This window comes from Mobula birostris, chromosome 1, assembly GCF_030028105.1.
Source record: "Mobula birostris isolate sMobBir1 chromosome 1, sMobBir1.hap1, whole genome shotgun sequence".
Taxonomy (NCBI): Eukaryota; Metazoa; Chordata; class Chondrichthyes; order Myliobatiformes; family Myliobatidae; genus Mobula; species Mobula birostris.
The window spans coordinates 252571315-252585273 of NC_092370.1; the positions used below are offsets into that span (position 1 = coordinate 252571315).

The 13959-nt window shown below is 47.4% G+C and overlaps 1 protein-coding gene across 1 annotated transcript in view; it reads left to right on the forward strand.

Annotated features, from left to right (window-relative positions):
• Window positions 1-558: 558 nt before the first annotated feature.
• LOC140194131 (jun dimerization protein 2-like) overlaps window positions 559-13959 on the forward strand; it is a gene marked incomplete at its 5' end in the record, with an annotated part of 49335 nt that continues 35934 nt past the window's right edge. Inside the window, one exon of the mRNA XM_072251603.1 lies at window positions 559-769. Within this exon, the coding sequence (XP_072107704.1) occupies window positions 559-769 (211 nt within the window). The remainder of the gene's footprint in view (window positions 770-13959) is intronic.

Here is a 13959-nt window from a genome sequence, read left to right on the forward strand (position 1 = left end):
CAACCCCTCCCTCTCCTTCACCCCCACCCCTCAACCCTCCCCTCCTTCACCCCCACCCCTCAACCCCTCCCCTCCTTCACCCCACCCCTCAACCTCTCCCCTCCTTCACCCCCACCCCTCAACCCTCCTCTCCATCCCTCCCACTCCCCTCCTTCACCCCGACCCCTCAACCCCTCCCCTCCTTCACCCCACCCCTCAACCTCTCCCCTCCTTCCCCCCCACCCCTCAACCCCTCCTCTCCATCCCTCCCATTCCTTCACCCCCACCCCTCAACCCCTCTCCTTCACCTGTACCCCTCAACCCCTCCCCCTCCTTCACCCCCACCCCAACCCCTCGCTCTCCTTCATCCCTCCCCTCTCTCTATTCCCTCACCTCATTTTTCCTTCCCTCCTCTCTCTCTCTATTCCCTCATCTCATTTTTCCTCCTCTTCCCGAACCCGCTCCCTCCCCTCCCCCTCTCTCCCTTACCCCTCATGCCTCTCCCCTCCCCTCTCTCTATTCCCTCACCTCATTTTTCCTCCTCTTACCCCTCTCCCCTCCCCTCCCCTCCCTCTCTGTCCCGCTGCCCGACGTGCGGTTTCCTCTCGGGCCGAGTTCTGGAGACGGAGTGACGTGTTTGGGGGCGGACGGGTTCCGCATTCCCCCCGCTGTCGGCCCAGGCCGGACGATGGAGGGAGCGGGTCCGCGGGAGCGGCGACCAAGCGGGAGCCGGGAGCGGGAGCGGCCGGGAGCCCGTGGACGCGGACGGTGGTGGGGAGCGGTCTGGCAGGTATGGAACAAACTTGATCCAAACTTTTCCGCTGCACAAGCTTGAGCCGCAGATCAAGGTGTCCGGGCCCCGAGCCGGAGCGGGGTGGGCCGGGGAGCCAGGTTTCGGTCCCGACCCAGACCCTGCGCCCCCACCCCATTTCCCCCTATCCCCTCCCTGCAGGGCTCCTCGAACACACAGTGGGCAGGGAATTGGGGAACAGGGGATCTCTGCCCCATCTCGGTGCTGGTTGGTGACCCTCGTTCTGTTACGGGACCCAGTGGTGGTCGCGAAACTGTCCCAACCGGTGATGGGGGGGGGGGGGGCAGGTAGCCAGATCCCTTAGACCCTGGTGAACCGTTGCCCTGACCATTTCCATCTCTCCTGAGACCCATCGTCTACAGGACCTACTGGAGAAATCTTGCTGGGCGAGAACAAGCCTGTGCTGAGACCAGGACATATAAAATCGACCCCTAATGCCCAGTGTTAGGTCTCGCCTGCAACCGGAGGGTGTTTCTGCGAAAAGGGGCCGTGTCTACCGGCGTTCAGGGCTTGGTGCTGGGACCCTTGGTTTGTCATCCATATAAACGATTCTGAAGGCTACCTAAGTGACATCTGTCCTGTTGCAAAGAGACCAAAATGAATTCAATGTTCCAAATGCATTTCTATATTTCCCTCTAAATGGCTACAAGAAAGTGAATCTCAAATTCGTATATGGTACTATGTAGCTGCTTGATAAAAGTTCCAAATAAATTTATTATCAAAGTGCTTATGTGTCACCATATACACCCTGAGATAGCTGTTCTGCAGGCATTCACTGTAGAACGACAGAGGCAATGAAAAACTACATAGAATAACCATTGTGCAAAATAAGACAAGGTGTAAAACAGAAAAATTAAAAATAGTGAATAAATAACACAGGGAACATAAGTTATAGAGTCCTTGAAAGTGAGTCGATTGATCATGGGTTCACAGGTGAGGTGAGGTTCAGGAGCCTGGTGTCTTTAGGGTAATGACTATTCCTTCACCTGGAGGTGTAGGACCTGAGGCTCCTGTGCCTCCTTCCCAATTACATCAGTGAGAAGAAAGCACAAAGTATATGGTGGGGGTCGGTGATGATGGACACTGCTTTTCTGTGGCATCACTCCTTGCGAATGCGCCCAGTGGCGGGAAGGGCTCTTTCTTGTGATAGACTGAGGTGGCTCAGGTTGGTGCTGGATTCCAGGAGGGAGAATTTCTAGAATGCCTACTAGATGGTTTTAGAGCAGCTCGTGGTTGAACCCACTAGGGGGATCAGCTATTCTGGAATGGGCGTTGTGCAATGAACCACAGTTGATTAGAGAACTTAAGGGGTAAGTGATCATAATATGATCGAATTCACCCTGAAATTTGAGAAGGTGAAGCTAAAGTCAGACGTATCAGTATTACAGTGGAGTAAAGGGAATTACAGAGGCTTGAGAGAGGAGTTGGCCAGAATTGATTGGAAAAGAACACTGGCAGGGATGATGGCAGAGCAGCAGTGGCTGGGATTTCTGGAAGCAATTCAGAAAGCACAGGATATATACATCCCAAAGAGGAAGAAGTATTCTAAAGGCAAGATGACACAACCATGGCTAACAAGAGATACCAAAGTGAACATTAAAGCCAAAGAAAAGGCATATAATAGAGCAAAAATTAGTAGGAAGTTAGAGGATTGAGAAGCTTTTAAAAACCAATAGAAGGCAGCTGAAATAAGTCATTAAAAAGGTAAAGATGGAAACGAAAGTAAGCTAGCCAATAATATTAAAGAGGGTACCAAAAGTTTCTTCCGATACATAAAGTATACAAAAGAGGCAAGAGTGGATATCGGACCGCCTGAAAACGATGCTGGAGAGGTAGTAATGGGGGACAAAGAAATAACGGGTGAACAAAATAAGTATTTGCATCATCTTCATGGTGGAAGACACTTGCAGTATGGTGAAGGTTTCAGATGCCGAGGGTGATGAAGTATGTGGTTACCATTACTAGAGAGAAGGTTCTTGGGGAAACTGAAAGGTCTGAAGGACGATAAGTCACCTGAACCAGATGTTGACGTTGTGTACTTGGATGCTCAGAAAGCTTTGACAAGGTGCTGCACATGAGGCTACTTAACAAGCTATGAGCCCATGGTATTACAGGAGCGATTCTAGCATGGATAAAGCATTGGTTGATTAACAAGAGACAAAGAATGGGAATAAAGGGAGCCTTTTAGAAACAGAGAAACTTAGAAAACCTATAGCACAATACAGGCCCTTTGGCCCACAATGCTGTGCTGAACATGTACTTACTTTAGAAATTACTAGGGTTACTCATAGCCCTCTATTTTTCTAAGCTCCATGTACTATCCAGGAGTCTCTTAAAAGACCCTGTCGTATTCGCCTCCACCACTGTCGCCGGCAGCCCATTCCACGCACTCACCACTCTGTGTCAAAAACTTACCCCTGACATCCCCTCTGTACCTACTTCCAAGCACCTTAAAACTGTGTCCTCTCGTGCTAGCCATTTCATCCCTGGGAAAAAGCTTCTGACTATCCACACGATCAATGCCTCTCATCATCTTATACACCTCTATCAAGTCACCTCTCATTCTCTGTAACTCCAAGGAGAAAAGGTCAAGTTCACTCAACCTACTCTCATAAGGCATGCTCCCCAATCCAGGCAACATCCTTCTAAATCTCCTCTGCACCCTTTCTATGGTTTCCACGTCCTTCCTGTAGTGAGGCGACCAGAACTGAGCACAGTACTCCAAGTGGGGTCTGACCAGGGTCCTGTCCACCTGTAATATTACCTCTCGGCTCTTAAACTCAATCCCACGATTGATGAAAGCCAATGCACCGTATGCCTTCTTAACCACAGTCAACTTGTGCTTTGAGTGTACTGTGGACTCAGACCCTAAGATCCCTTTGATCTCCACACTGCCCAAGAGTCTTACCATTAATACTATATTCTATCATCATGTTTGACCTACTAAAATGAACTATCTCACACTTATCTGGGTTGAATTCCATCTGCCACTTCTCAGCCCAGTTTTGCATCCTATCAGTGTCCCGCTGTAACCTCTGACAGCCCTCCACACTATCCACAACACAACCAATCTTTGTGTCATCAGCAGATTTACTAACCCATCCCTCCACTTCCTCATCCAGGTCATTTATAAAAATCACGAAGAGAAGGGGTCCCAGAACAGATTCCTGAGGCACACCACTGGTCACCAACCTCCATGCAGAATATGACCCATCTACAACTACCCTTTGCCTTCTGTGGGCAAGCTAATTCTGGATCCACAAAGCAATGTCACCTTGGATCCCATGCCTCCTAACTTTCTCAATCAGCCTTGCAAGGGGTTCCTTATTAAATGCCTTGCTGAAATCCGTATACACTACATCTACTGCTTTACCTTTATCAATGTGTTTAGGCACATCCTCAGAAAATTCAATCAGGCTCGTAAGGCACGACCTGCCCATGACAAAGCCATGGTGACTATTCCTAATCATATTATGCCTCTCCAAATGTTCATAAATCCTGCCTCTCAGGATCTTCTCCATCAACTTACCAACCACTGAAGTAAGACTCACTGGTCTATAATTTCCTGGACTATCTCTAGTCCCTTTCTTGAATAAGGGTATAAAAACCACAACCCTCCAATCATCGGGAACCTCTCCCATCCCCATTGATGATGCAAAGATCATTGGCAGAGGCTCAGCAATCTCCTCCCTCACTTCCCACAGTAGCCTGGGGTACATTCCGTCCGGTCCCGGTGGCTTATCCAACTTGATGCTTTCCAAAAGCTCCAGCACATTCTCTTCTTTAATATCTATATTCTCAAGCTTTTCAGTCTGCTGCAAGTCATCACTGCAATCACCAAGATCCTTTTCCATAGTGAATACTGAAGCAAAGTATTTATTAAGTACCTCCTCTATCTCCTCCGGTTCCATACTCACTTTTCCATTGTCACACTTGATTGGTCCTATTCTCTCATGTCTTATCCTCTTGCTCTTCACGTAGTTGTAGGCTTTTCCTTAATCCTGCTCACCAGGGCCTTCTCATGGCCCCTTCTGGCTCTCTGAATTTCATTCTTAAGCTCCTTCCTGCTAGCCTTATAATTTTCTAGATCTCTATCATTACCTAGTTTTTTTGAACCTTTCATTTTTAAAAAATTTTATTTTAAAATAAAAAATAATTTCTTTGGGGGCGGGGCGGAAGGTAGAGTAAGGGGTTTATTGGTGAGTGGGTGATGTCGGCCGTGTCGCCTTTTTGAACCTTTCACAAGCTTTTCTTTTCTTCTTGACCAGATTTTCAACAGCCTTTGTACACCACGGTTCCTGTACCCTACCATCCTTCCCCTTTCTCATTGGAACATACCTATCCAGAACACCACACAAATATCCTCTGATCATTTGCCATGTTTCTGCCGTATTCCCAATATATGCTTCTAAGTTTCTGCCTGATTAACTTCATATTTCCCCTTACTCCAATTAAATGCTTTCCTAACTTGTCTGTTCCTATCTCTCTCCAATGCTGTGGTAAAGGAGATAGAATTGTGATCACTATCTCCAAAATTCTCTCCCACTGAGAGATCTGGCACCTGACCAGGTTCATTTCCCAATACCAGATCAAGTACAGGCTCTCCTCTAGTTGGCTTATCTACATATTGTATCAGGAAACCTTCCTGAACACACCTAACAAACTCCACCCATCTAAATCCCTTGCTGTAAGGAGATGCCAATCAATATTGGGGAAATTAAAATCTTCCATCACAAACAACCCTGTTATTATTGATCTTCTTCCAGAATCTTTCTCCTATCTGCTCCTCAATGTCCCTTTACTATTGGGTGGTCTATAAAAGGCACCCAGTAGAGTTATTGACCCCTTCCTCTTTCTAACTTCCACCCACAGAGACTCCGTAGACAATCCCTCCATGTCTTCCTCCTTTTCTGAAGCCATGACACTATCTCTAATCAGCAGTGTTACGTCCCCACCTCTTCTGCCTCCCTCCCTGTCCTGGCACTGTTAAGTAGCCATTCCTGCCCCTGAGTCATGCAGTCTCTGTATGGCCAAAACATCATAGCTCCAAGTACTCATCCATGCTCTAAGCTCATCTGCTTTGCTTCATGATACTTCTTGCATTAAAATAGACACATCTCAAACATATCAGTTTGAATGTGTCCTTTCTCTATCACCTGCCTATCCTCCCTCTCTCACTGTCTCTAAACTTTCTCGATTTGTGAGCCACCGCCTCTTCCCCAGTCCTCAGTTTGGTTCCCATCCCCCAACAATTCTAGTTAAAATCTCCCTGTAGCCTTAAACCTCCCCGCCAGGATATTGGTCCCCCTTAGGATATAAGTGCAACCGTCTTTTTTGTACAGGTACTCCTGGCCCAAAAGAGGTCCCAGTGATCCAGAAACTCTGAATCCCTGCCCCCTGCTCCAATCCCTCAGCCACACGTTTGTCATCCACCTCATTCTATTCCTATACAGTTGTACAAGGCCTTGGTGAGACCACACCTGGAGTATTGTGTGCAGTTTTGGTCCCCTAATCTGAGGAAAGACATCCTTGCCATAGAGGGAGTACAAAGAAGGTTCACCAGATTGATTCCTGGGATGGCAGGACTTTCATATGAAGAAAGACTGGATGAACTGGGCTTGTACTCGTTGGAATTTAGAAGATTGAGGGGGGATCTTATTGAAACATATAAAATCCTAAAGGGATTGGACAGGCTAGATGCAAGAAGATTGTTCCCGATGTTGGGGAAGTCCAGAACGAGGGATCACAGTTTGAGGATAAAGGGGAAGCCTTTTAGGACTGAGATGAGGAAAAACTTCTTCACACAGAGAGTGGTGAATCTGTAGAATTCTCTGCCACAGGAAACAGTTGAGGCCAGTTCATTGGCTATATTTAAGAGGGAGTTAGATATGGCCCTTGTGGCTCAAGGGATCAGGGGGTATGGAGGGAAGGCTGGTACAGGGTTCTGAGTTGGATGATCAGCCATGATCATAATAAATGGTGGTGCAGGCTCGAAGAGCTCAATGGCCTACTCCTGCACCTATTTTCTATGTTTCTATGTTTTCTGGCTGGTTGCCTGGCGACTAGCGGTGTTCCACAGGGGTCTGTGTTGAGATCGCTTATTTTTACGTTATAGGTCAGTGATTTGGATGATGAAATTGATGGCTTTGTTGCAAAGTTTGCAGACAAGATAAAGATTTGTGCAGAGGCAGGTTGTTTTGAGGAAGTAAAGAGGCTGCAGAAGAACTTAGACAGAACAGGAGAATGGGCAAAGACATGGCAGATGGAATGTTGTGTTGGGAAGTGTATGGTCGTGCACTTTGGTTGAAGAAATGAAAGGGCTGACAGTTTTCTAAGTGGAGAGGAAATACAAAAAGCTGAAATGCAAAGGGACTTGGAGCCTTTGTGCAGGATTCTGGAAAGGTTAATTTGCAGGTTGAGTCTGTGGTGAGGAAGGCAAATGCAATGTTAGCATTCATTTCGAGAGAGCTAGAATACAAAAGCACGAGGTAATGTTGAAACCTTATGAAGCACTGGTGAGGCCTCGCTTGGAGTATTGTGAGCAGGTTGGGCCCCTTATAGAATAGAATAGTACAGCACAGTACAGGCCCTTCGGCCCACATTGTCGTACCGACCTTCAAAACCTGCCTCCCATATAACCCCCCACCTTAAATTCCTCCACATACCTGTCTAGTAGTCTCTTAAATTTCACTAGTTTATCTGCCTCCACCACTGACTCAGGCAGGGTATTCCACGCACCGACCATTCTCTGAGTAAAAAACCTTCCTCTAATATCCCCCTTGAACTTCCCACCCCTTACCTTAAAGCCATGTCCTCTTGTATTGAGCAGTGGTGCCCTGGGGAAGAGGCGCTGGCTATCCACTCTATCTATTCCTCTTAATATCTTGTATACCTCTATCATGTCTCCTCTCATCTTCCTTCTCTCCAAAGGGTAAAGCCCTAGCTCCCTTAATCTCTGATCATAATGCATACTTTCTAAACCAGGCAGCATCCTGGTAAATCTCCTCTGTACCCTTTCCAATGCTTCCACATCCTTCCTATAGTGAGGTGACCAGAACTGGACACAATACTCCAAGTGTGGCCTAACCAGAGTTTTATAGAGCTGCATCATTACATCGTGACTCTTAAACTCTATCCCTCGACTTATGAAAGCTAACACCCCATAAGGTTTCTTAGCTATCCTATCTACCTGTGAGGCAACTTTCAGGGATCTGTGGATGTGTACCCCGAGATCCCTCTGCTCCTCCACACTATCAAGTATCCTGCCATTTACTTTGTACTCTGCCTTGGAGTTTGTCCTTCCAAAGTGTACCACCTCACACTTCTCCCAGTTGAACTCCATCTGCCACTTTTCAGCCCACTTCTGCATCCTACCAATGTCTCTCTGCAATCTTTGACAATCCTCTACACTATCTACAACACCACCAACCTTGTGTCGTCTGCAAACTTGCCAACCCACCCTTCTACCCCCACATCCAGGTTGTTAATAAAAATCATGAAAAGTAGAGGTCCCAGAACCGATCCTTGTGGGACACCACTAGTCACAACCCTCCAATCTGAATGTACTCCCTCCACCACGACCCTCTGCCTTCTGCAGGCAAGCCAATTCTGAATCCACCTGGCCAAACTTCCCTGGATCCCATGCCTTCTAACTTTCTGAATAAGCCTACCGTGTGGAACCTTGTCGTCTGTGAGTGAGTGGGCCAGTGAAGGAGTGGAGCTTTGAGGCTTTGACTCGAGAGGCTTCGACGAGACGAGGCGGAGGACAAGCTAGCTCGCAGTTAGTTTTTACAATGTCCCCTGAGACGGTGATGTACCTCTCATGTGAGATGTGACAGTCTTGGGGGAATGCCCCTCTCCCGCAGAGTCACATCTGCCAGAAGTGCATACGGCTGGGTGATCTGGAAGACCGTGTAAGGAATCTGGAGCGGCAGCTGGATGACCTTCGACTCATAAGGGAGAATGAGGCAGTCATAGATGAGAGCTACAGGGAGGTAGTCACACCTAGGCTGTTGGAAGCAGGTCGTTGGGTGACAGTCAGAGGGGGGAAAGCGAAAGTGAGCAGACAGGTAGTGCAGAGCACCCCTGTAGCCATTCCCCTGAATAATAAGTTTACCGTCCTGGATACTGTTGGTGGGGATGACCGACCAGGTGTGAGCCACGGTGGCAGGGCCTCCGGCACTGAGTCTGACCCTGTGGTGCAGAAAGGTGGGATGGAGAAGAGGAGAGCTGTCATCATTGGAGACTCTATAGTCAGGGGAGCAGACAGGAGATTTTGTGGACGTGAGAAGGACACCCGCATGGTTTGTTGCCTCCCGGGTGCCAGGGTCTGGGATGTCTCTGACCGGGTGCACGACATCCTGGTACGAGAGGGAAAGCAACCAGAAGTTGTGATACATGTTCAGACCAAAGACATAGGCAGGAAGAGAGGTGAGGTCCTGAAGTGTGAGTTTCGGGAATTAGGCAGAATGGTGAAGAACAGGACCTCAAGGGTGGCGTTCTCAGGATTGCTGCCAGTGCTATGTGACAGTGATGGTAAGAATTGGAGGAGATGGCAGTTGAATGAGTGGCTGAGGAGTTGGTGCAGGGAGCAGGGTTTTAGATTTTTGGATCATTAGGATCTCTTCTGGGGAAGGTGGGACCTGTACAGATTGGATGGGTTGCACCTGAACTCGAGGGGGAGAAATATCCTTGCAGGTAGGTTTGCTAGCATGGTTCGGGAGGGTTTAAACTAATTTGCGAGGAGGCTGGGACCCAGAGCGATAGAGCAGTGAAAGAAGTGCATGGAGTAAAGCCAGATCTAACATACAGAGAGGGTTTGAGGAGAGAGAAGCAGAATAAACGATGTAAAGACAGTAAGGTAGAAGGGCTGAAATGTGTGTACCTCAATGCAAGAAGCATCAGGAACAAAGGTGATGAACTGAGAGCTTGGATACATACATGGAATTATGATGTAGTGGCCATTACAGAGACTTGGCTGGCACCAGGGCAGGAATGGATTCTCAATATTCCTGGATTTCAGTGCTTTAAAAGGGATAGAGAGGGTGGAAAAAGGGGAGGAGGGGTGGCATTACTGGTCAGGGATACTATTACAGCTACAGAAAGGGTGGGTAATGTAGCAGGATCCTCTTTTGAGTCAATATGGGTGGAAGTCAGGAACAGGAAGGGAGCAGTTACTCTATTGGGGGTATTCTATAGGCCCGCTAGTAGCAGCAGAGATACAGAGGAGCAGATTGGGAGGCAGATTTTGGAAAGGTGCAAAAATAACAGGGTTGTTATCATGGGTGACTTTAACTTCCCTAATATTGATTGACACCTGATTAGTTCCAAGGGTTTAGATGGGGCAGAGTTTGTTAAGTGTGTCCAGGACGGATTCCTGTCACAGTATGTTGACAGGCCGACTAGGGGGAATGCCATACTAAATCTCGTACTAAGTAATGAACCGGGTCAGGTCACAGATCTCTCAGTGGGTGAGCACCTGGGGGACAGTGACCACCGCTCCCTGGCCTTTAGCATTATCATGGAAAAGGATAGAATCAGAGAGGACAGGAAAAATTTTAATTGGGGAAAGGCAAATTATGAGGCTATAAGGCTAGAACTTGCGGGTGTGAATTGAGATGATGTTTTTGCAGGGAAATGTGCTATGGACATGTGGTCGATGCTTAGAGATCTCTTGCGGGATGTTAGGGATAAATTTGTCCTGGTGAGGAAGATAAAGAATGGTAGGATGAAGGAACCATGGGTGACAAGTGAGGTGGAAAATCTAGTTAGGTGGAAGAAGGCAGCATACATGAGGTTTAGGAAGCAAGGATCAGATGGGTCTATTGAGGAATATAGGGAAGCAAGAAAGGAGCTTAAGAAGGGGCTGAGAAGAGCAAGAAGGGGGCATGAGAAGGCCTTGGTGAGTAGGGTAAAGGAAAACCGCAAGGCATTCTTCAATTACGTGAAGAAAAAAAGGATGACAGGAGTGAAGGTAGGACCGATTAGAGATAAAGGTGGGAAGATGAGCCTGGAGGCTGTGGAAGTGAGCGAGGTCCTCAATGAATACTTCTCTTCGGTATTCACCAATGAGAGGGAACTTGATGATGGTGAGGACAATATAAGTGAGGTTGATGTTCTGGAGCATGTTGATATCAAGGGAGAGGAGGTTTTGGAGTTGTTAAAATACATTGGGACGGATAAGTCCCCAGGGCCTGATGGAATATTCCCCAGGCTGTTCCACGAGGCAAGAGAAGAGATTGCTGAGCCTCTGGCTAGGATCTTTATGTCCTCGTTGTCCACAGGAATGGTACTGGAGGATTGGAGGGAGGCGAATGTTGTCCCCTTGTTCAAAAAAGGTAGTAGGGATAGTCCGGGTAATTATAGACCAGTGAGCCTTACGTCTGTGGTGGGAAAGCTGTTGGAAAAGATTCTTAGAGATAGGATCTATAGGCATTTAGAGAATCATGGTCTGATCAGGGACAGTCAGCATGGCTTTGTGAAGGGCAGATCGTGTCTAACAAGTCTGATAGAGTTCTTTGAGGAGGTGACCAGGCATATAGATGAGGGTAGTGCAGTGGGTGTGATCTATATGGATTTTAGTAAGGCATTTGACAAGGTTCCATATGGTAGGCTTATTCAGAAAGTTAGAAGGCATGGGATCCAGGGAAGTTTGGCCAGGTGGATTCAGAATTGGTTTGCCTGCAGAAGGCAGAGGGTCGTGGTGGAGGGAGTACATTCAGATTGGAGGATTGTGACTAGTGGTGACCCACAAGGATCTGTTCTGGGATCTCTGCTTTTCGTGATTTTTATTAACGACCTGGATGTGGGGGTAGAAGGGTGGGTTGGCAAGTTTGCAGACGACACAAAGGTTGGTGGTGTTGTAGATAGTGTAGAGGATTGTCAAATATTGCACAGAGACATTGATAGGTTGCCGAAGTGGGTTGAGAAGTGGCAGATGGAGTTCAACTGGGAGAAGTGTGAGGTGGTACACTTTGGAAGGACAAACTCCAAGGCAGAGTACAAAGTAAATGGCAGGATACTTGATAGTGTGGAGGAGCAGAGGGATCTCGGGGTACACATCCACAGATCCCTGAAAGTTGCCTCACAGGTGGATAGGGTAGTTAAGAAAGCTTATGGGGTGTTAGCTTTCCTAAGTCGAGGGATAGAGTTTAAGAGTCACGACGTAATGATGCAGCTCTATAAAACTCTGGTTAGGCCACACTTGGAGTACTGTGTCCAGTTCTGGTCGCCTCACTATAGGAAGGATGTGGAAGCATTGGAAAGGGTACAGAGGAGATTTACCAGGATGCTGCCTGGTTTAGAAAGTATGCATTATGATCAGAGATTAAGGGAACTAGGGCTTTACTCTTTGGAGAGAAGGAGGATGAGAGGAGACATGATAGAGTACAAGATAATAAGAGGAATAGATAGAGTGGATAGCCAGTGCCTCTTCTCCAGAGCACCACTGCTCAATACAAGAGGACATGGCTTTAAGGTAAGGGGTGGGAAGTTCAAGGGGGATATCAGAGGAAGGTTTTTTACTCAGAGAGTGGTTGGTGCGTGGAATGCACTGCCTGAGTCAGTGGTGGAGGCAGATACACTAGTGAAGTTTAAGAGACTACTGGACAGGTATATGGAGGAATTTAAGGTGGGGGCTTATATGGGAGGCAGGGTTTGAGGGTTGGCACAACATTGTGGGCCGAAAGGCCTGTACTGTGCTGTACTATTCTATGTTCTATGTTCTAAGTGCCTTATTAAAATCCATATAGATCACATCCAGTGCACTACCCTCATCTATATGCCTGGTCACCTCCTGAAAGAACTCTTATCAGGCTTGTAAGACACGATCTGCCCTTCACAAAGCCATGCTGACTGTCCCTGATCAGACCATGATTCTCTAAATGCCCAGTGATCCTATCTCTAAGAATCTTTTCCAACAGCTTTCCCATCACAGACATAAGGCTCACTGGTCTATAATTACCCGGTCTATCCCTACTACTTTTTTTGAACAAGGGGACAACATTCGCCTCCCTCCAATCCTCCGGTACCATTCCTGTGGACAACGAGGACATAAAGATCCTAGCCAGAGGCTCAGCAATCTCTTCCCTCGCCTCGTGGAGCAGCCTGGGGAATATTCCGTCAGGCCCCGGGGACTTATCCGTCCTAATGTATTTTAACAACTCCAACACCTCCTCTCCCTTAATATCAACATACTCCAGAACATCAGCCTCACTCATATTGTCCTCACCATCATCAAGTTCCCTCTCATTGGTGAATACTGAAGAGAAGTATTCATTGAGGACCTTGCTCACTTCCACAGCCTCCAGGCTCATCTTCCCACCTTTATCTCTAATTGGTCCTACCTTCACTCCTGTCATCCTTTTGTTCTTCACATAATTGAAGAATGCCTTGGGGTTTTCCTTCACCCTACTCACCAAGGCCTTCTCATGCCCCCTTCTTGCTCTCCTCAGCCCCTTCTTAAGCTCCTTTCTTGCTACCCTATATTCCTCAATAGACCCATCTGATCCTTGCTTCCTAAACCTCATGTATGCTGCCTTCTCCCACCTGACTAGATTTTCCACCTCACTTGTCACCCATGGTTCCTTCACCCTACCATTCTTTATTTTCCTCACCGGTACAAATTTATCCCTAACATCCTGCAAGAGATTTCTAAACATCGACCACATGTCCATAGTACATTTCCCTGCAAATCCATCATCCCAATTCACACCCGTAAGTTTTAGCCTTATAGCCTCATAATACCTTCCCCAATTAAAAATTTTCCTGTCCTCTCTGACTCTATCCTTTTCCATGATAATGCTAAAGGCCAGGGAGCGGTGGTCCCTGTCCCCCAGATGCTCACCCACTGAGGGATCTGAGACCTGACCCAGTTCATTACCTAGTACTAGATCTAGTATGGCATTCCCCCTAGTCGGCCTGTCCACATACTGTGACAGGAATCCATCCTGGACACACTTAACAAACTCTGCCCCATCTAAACCCTTGGAACTAATCAGGTGCTAATCAATATTAGGGAAGTTAAAATCACCCGTGATAACAACCCTGTTATTTTTGCACCTCCCCAAAATCTACCTCCAAATCTGCTCCTCTGTATCTCTGCTGCTACCAGGGGGCCTATAGAATACCCCCAATAGAGTAACTGCTCCCTTCCTGTTCCTGACTTCCAC